General features: G+C 41.1%; 1 protein-coding gene across 1 annotated transcript in view; it reads right to left on the bottom strand.

Annotated features, from left to right (window-relative positions):
- The window catches only part of LOC123502136 (A-agglutinin anchorage subunit-like), a 213053-nt gene that overhangs the window by 2376 nt on the left and 204677 nt on the right, over positions 1-6000 (bottom strand). Inside the window, exon 7 of the mRNA XM_045251353.1 lies at positions 1-82. This exon is cut by the window's left edge and continues 48 nt beyond it. Coding sequence (XP_045107288.1) covers positions 1-82 — 82 coding nt within the window. The remainder of the gene's footprint in view (positions 83-6000) is intronic.

The raw sequence follows: 6000 nt of genomic DNA, 5'->3' as shown, positions 1-6000 counted from the left end.
CACAAGAGTACATGCCAGAATCGCCGGGCCCCACTGCAGACACCACCAGACTAGCTGTAGTCTCTCCTTTCCTGCGATCGATCTGAGGGAGAAGGTGGAAGGTTTTGACAGGGACGCGGTAGCTGGGATGGAATTAGTCATGTGTTGAGGAACTGGGGAAGGTGTAAGACGATAGCTGCGGTTTATGTCTTGAAGGAGGAGTATATTTTTTCTTGCGAAGGGATGAGATGTGGGCAGAAAAACAGTGGAAAGGGGAATAAAAGGTGAGAGGTTGTGAGAGGGATCGTTTCGGATGAAAGATTGGTAACGTGTTGTGTTGAGGAGACATGTACTAGAAGGAGTAAGTAAAAGGATGGAAAGCCGTGTTTTGATATGGGGAGAAGAAAAACAAAGGTGAAAGGTTAGGACGTGGGTAAGGAATAGTGAAGAGACGAAGAAAATACGAAAATAATGAGAGAAAACCGTTGAAATTTGTATGGTATGCCTAGAATGAAAGTAGTGTTGTGCTGAGGTGTTGGTGAAAGTGTCAGAGATAGTAGTTAGTAGTAAGGTAGGAAAGATGTGGTTGATTTAAAGCTAAAGATTGAGATTTGGGTGGCGTATCTATAATGAATACAATGATGTGTAGATGGCGTTGTGAAAGAAAGCTGGAGTTTACAGTAAAGTAGTAAATTCTAGACTGATTTAAGGGGAGAAATATATGTGAGATTATGAAGTGAAGATGTAGATGAATAAGGATAATGATGAAGAGATGAGATAGAGAGGAAAAGTAACAAAGGAACTGGTGAGGATAATGATGAAGGAAGACGATAGCAGAGGGATAAAGAAACGCAGGGAATGAATAAGAATAATGTTGAAGGGATAGAAGATATCAAAGAGAAAGTAACGAGGATATGAATAAGGATAATGATGAAAGGAGGAGATAGAAGAAGGAGAGTAACGTGGTAGATGAATAAAGATAATGCTGAAGGGATAAAAGAAAGCAAAGAGAAAATAACGTAGGAAATATATGAAGATAATGATGAAGGGAGAAGATAGCAGAGGGAAAATAACGAAGGAGATGAGTGAAGATAATAATGAAGGAAGAAGATAGAGAGGGAAAAAATCGTAGTAGATGAGTGAAGATAATAATGAAGGAAGGAGATAGCAGAGAGAAAGTAACGAAGGAGATGAGTGAGAATAATGATGAAAGAAGAAGATAGAGGGAATAGAGAAGATAAGGTAGCTTGTGGTCGTAATAAGCAAGATTGGCACTTACATGGCTTATCTCGGATGGAATTATTGACGTGTTAAATTGCTGAAGGTTTAAGAGAAAGTAGGTATGATATTACTAAGAGATAAACAATACTTAGAAAAAAGAAGCTATAGGGAGAAAGATTACAGATTTATTAGTATCTGGTAACTGGGATACAGGTGCTGTGTTGAAGGATCAGAGAAATAGTAAGGGATATGAAAGGAAAGAAGTTATTGATTTAAGAGGGCCGCCGTGGAATTATTGTGAGAATGGTAAGAGGGAAGCTGTAAGTTGAGTTTAGGCTGAAGGAAGTTTAAAGAAATGGGACACGGTAGGAATATGGTGTTGAGAGAGAGAGAGAGAGAGAGAGAGAGAGAGAGAGAGAGAGAGAGAGAGAGAGAGAGAGAGACAAAGAGAGAGAGATAATAATTGAAGAGGTGAAGGAAAGAAGGGTGAAGCTGAAGCAAAGACGAATATAGCGAAGGAAGGAGAGGAGGATGAGGTGTGAGAAGAAAAGTAAGTGGAAAAGGGGGAAAAGGGGAAAAAAGCAGGAAAAGAGAGTATTGCGAAGATGTCAGGTGATAGCGAAAGACTGAAGTGGAAAGTGACAACAGTGAGTGCAGTAAAACAGGGGGAAGAAGGGGAGAGAGAGAGAGAGAGAGAGAGAGAGAGAGAGAGAGAGAGAGAGAGAGAGAGAGAGAGAGAGAGAGAGAGAAGGGGGATAGAGAGGGAGGCATGACAACGGAGAGGGAGGTGGAATTGACAGGCTGTGAGAGGAAATGGAGTGAGGAAGAATGTAGAGCAGATAAGGGGAGGGAGAGAGGGGAGGAGAGGAATGGAGGGAAAACGGGTTGTAGTGAGTGAGGGAGAGGTTAAGGATAGGAATGGGAGGAGAGAGAGGGAGGGAAAGAGAGAGGAAGGAGGGAGGGGTGACTTTTTGTGAGAGGGAGAATGGAAGGAAAGGACAGATCATGAAGGAGGAGCCTACAAATATAGAGATGAAGTGAGAAATGCTTTAAAAATGGGGATAGAGAGTGAGAGAATGGAATCTGGTTAGAGAAAGTAATTCCAACCCCTTCAGTACCGTGACGCGTTTCCATATTCATTCTGCTTATTATTTGGCGATTTTATCCAGCTTCAGAATCTTATGTGGAGGTTGAAATAGTGAAGACTGTGGCCATTAACCTTCTGACCTCCAAATACTCTTCTTAATGTCAATAAAATCGTCTAATCATACCCAAAACGTAAGGTAAAAATGCATCCCAGTACTGAAAGGGTTAAGAATAGGAGAGGGGAAGAGGGAGGGATGTCAATGATGGGAGGGGATGGGAGAGGTGACGGAGACGAGGGTGGCAGGAGAGTGTGTGCCTGAGGAAGGGTGTGTGAGTGGCAGGGACAAGAGGGTTTTGTTGCAGCGATGGGGTCTGTTTTACCTGCTTTGTGTTCTGTGCTCCTTGCCAGTGGGCATTTCAGTCGTGCCTTTTAGAAGCAGGTTTCATGTCGATGTGTTTTGCTAAGTCTGGTGAGTCTCGGGGTAGTGATGGTGACTCTGTTCCCGTTGTTCTTGTTATTGTTATTATTGCTGCAACTACTACAGTAACAGCAGGAAAGACATCAATGACAACGACAACGACAGCAACAACAATAATAGCAATAACAACAACAACAACAACAACAACAACAACAACAACAACAACAACAACAACAACAACAACAACAACAACAACAACAACATCTACACCACCACCACACCACTACTACTACTACTACTACTACTACTACTACTACTACTACTACTACTACTACTACTACTACTACTACTACTACTACTACTACTACTACTACTACCCCTACCCCTATATCCTTTGATTTTGTTTTTGACTCTGTTTGAGGTCTGGCATCTCAGTGGGCGCTTTCTATTTTATTGCAATCTTGGTTCCCTTTGCCTGTGCTTTTCCTGTCTACTTGAAAGATAAAAAAAAATAAATGAACTGCCCCAACCAACTAAATCCACTATACAACAAATCCACAACCAAAAACAAGGATTCTTATTATATTTTACTACATTCCTCTTCCTCATCTTCTTTTTCTTCCTTCTCCTCCTCCTCTTCCTCCTCTTCCTCCTCCTCCTCCTCCTCCTCTTCCTCCTCCTCCTCCTCCTCCTCCTACTCTACCACCTAACCACTATCCTTTTCTTCCTACCCCTCCTCCTTCCCTTAACACCACATCTCAGCAACCACCACATCCTTATCGCTATTTCCGTATGCCCTCCTCTTCCTCTTAACCAATCTCCTTCATCACCACCTCCACCTCCTCCACCTCGTCTCTTAACCATCCTGCTCCTCCTCTTCCTCCTCCTCTTTAACCATTCTTCACCACCTCCACCACCACCACCACCACCACCACCTTATCGCTATCACCCCATCCCCCAACCGCCGTCTTACATTCCTTCATCACCTTTACTATCCTCCCTCCACTTACTGAATAGCCTCGGTGCATTTTAACGCTTCCCAGGCCGCGCCATCAGCCGATACTCGCGTGCCACCTCGCTTTAAACCAGTGAACCAGTTATGGATGAGCTGCCACGCGCCGCCTCAGGGCCCCTCGCTCCCTGACGCTTACGGTGAAGAATGACGAGGGCTGTGGTAGTGGTCTCGTCACTGCTTTTGTCTGAGTGTTGGTTGGTGGAGGAGTTAATTGTCTATTTGTTCGTATTTCGTAATTGAGTGAGTGTTTGTATTGTTGGGGTGTTGTTGTGTTAGTTAGTTGTGAAGGCAGCTATTGTTTTTTGTCTATGTTTTATGTGTGTGTTTAGTGTAGATTGTTCTAGTGTGGATGTGTTAGTCTGTGGAGGATTGCTTTATATTGTTGGTTTGTTCGTGGTGATGACTGATGAGCATGTACTAGAGATGATTGGTGGGAGTGGTACTTGATGCTCGTTGGTGTAGTGTTCTTTTGTTAGTGAAGGAGTCAGTTGTTTATATGTTATTGTTTTTGTTTTTATCTCTGTGTTCATAAGTGAACACTAAGTTCAATTTATGATGTTTCTTTCCTTATCTAATAGCTGTGATAAGTGTTCATCGAAAACGTTCACTGAAAATATTCAGAACGGTGCATTTATAAATAACTGTTATAACGAAGCACTTAGAAATCGTTTATTTCATGGTACGTTGTTTAATTCACAAGAAAAAGGAAACATTTACAAAACTTTCAATCAGTAATGCATTTCTCAATTAATGTGATATGACTCTGATTAAAAGAGACGTTTTGTATTCTCTGTTTTTTGTTACTACAAAAAATTAATACTGAGTAAACGTTCAATCTACTGAACATTGTACTACCTGATGAACACTCACATAGATGTTTGAATAAATCGCAGGTTTGATTTGTCCCTACCTTTCACTTCATTGGCACTCACTTAATGTTTATCTTACGAAACGTTTTGACATTACCTTTCTCTACTTTGATAGATTCGCACTAGGACTATTTCCTCGTTCTTTTTAAACTAACTTGATAACTTACACTGCGAACACTTCGTCCACATTCCACCTCTCAGTTCTAGCTATTTCCTTAGTAACGAGCACCGAGAACGTTCAATGAATCATTCAGCTGCCAGCTTTTATTGTGTCCATGTATAACTACCTTGATAGGACGCACTCAGCAGAAGCTTCACTCAATCTTCTGCCTGTCCATTTTTGCCATTACCATAACTGCTTTTGTGGTCACGCAGAGATTTGTACCCTCTTCCATTAACACTTTCAGTACTGGGACACATTTTGACCTTGAAATTTGTGTACGATTTTATTTTATTTACAGTAGGAAGGGTTTATGGAGGTCAGAAGATTAATGAACCAGACTCCTCACTATTTTAAGCACCCACATGAGTTTCTGAAGCTGTATAAAATCACCAGATAGTAACCAGAATGACTATGGAAACGCGTCATGCTAGTGAAGGGGTTAATCCGTTGTGGAGTTGTATGGGAGTGTTTGAAATCTACCAAGTTACATATCTAATATATGTATAATTTTTCCTATCTATTTTTCTTTCAGCCTCAATATCTGTATACGGTACTTTTCATTTGTCTGTCTGTCTCTAAATACATATTATCTATCTGTTTATGTATTTATATCTATCTGTCCAATTCTTTTGCCTTGTATACCTGTAATATCATTTGGTATTGTAAAACTCCTTAATTATTTTTAGCGAGTATTTTTTGTAATTGACAGCCTTATTAAAAAAGAAACTGGACAGAAGGCTGTAGTCTATTACCTTGTCTTCCTGTCTGTCTGTTTGTTAGTGTCCGTATCTGTTTCTCCAAAATACACAACTGCAACTGCCAGATTCTTGCTCCTCGTTTTTTATTCATACTCTTGGTGATGAGAAGACAGATCTCTCTCTCTCTCTCTCTCTCTCTCTCTCTCTCTCTCTCTCTCTCTCTCTCTCTCTCTCTCTCTCTCTCTCTCTCTCTCTCTCTCTCTCTCTTACTTTGGGAGATCTTTCAAACCTTCCACCAGAACGATTTTCTTGAACACAGACTTCACCAGTAAAATAATAACAGTACACAGAACTCTACTATCCTTGATGTGCGATGCAATATAACTCTATTTCTGCAGCGCTCTAATCCATTATTTGCTGACTTTCTTTCTCCATCACTTTGTTGCTTCAGTCAGGGATCGGCACTGCGGGTCAGCTTTCTCTAGCATTTTCGTTCTTACGGGCTTTATAATACTTTCGATCCAGCAACCAAATTGTGCTTTCTCCATAG

The sequence above is a fragment of the Portunus trituberculatus genome, chromosome 10, assembly GCF_017591435.1.
Source record: "Portunus trituberculatus isolate SZX2019 chromosome 10, ASM1759143v1, whole genome shotgun sequence".
In the NCBI taxonomy this organism is placed as follows: domain Eukaryota; kingdom Metazoa; phylum Arthropoda; class Malacostraca; order Decapoda; family Portunidae; genus Portunus; species Portunus trituberculatus.
This window is presented reverse-complemented; position numbering and strand designations above follow the sequence as displayed.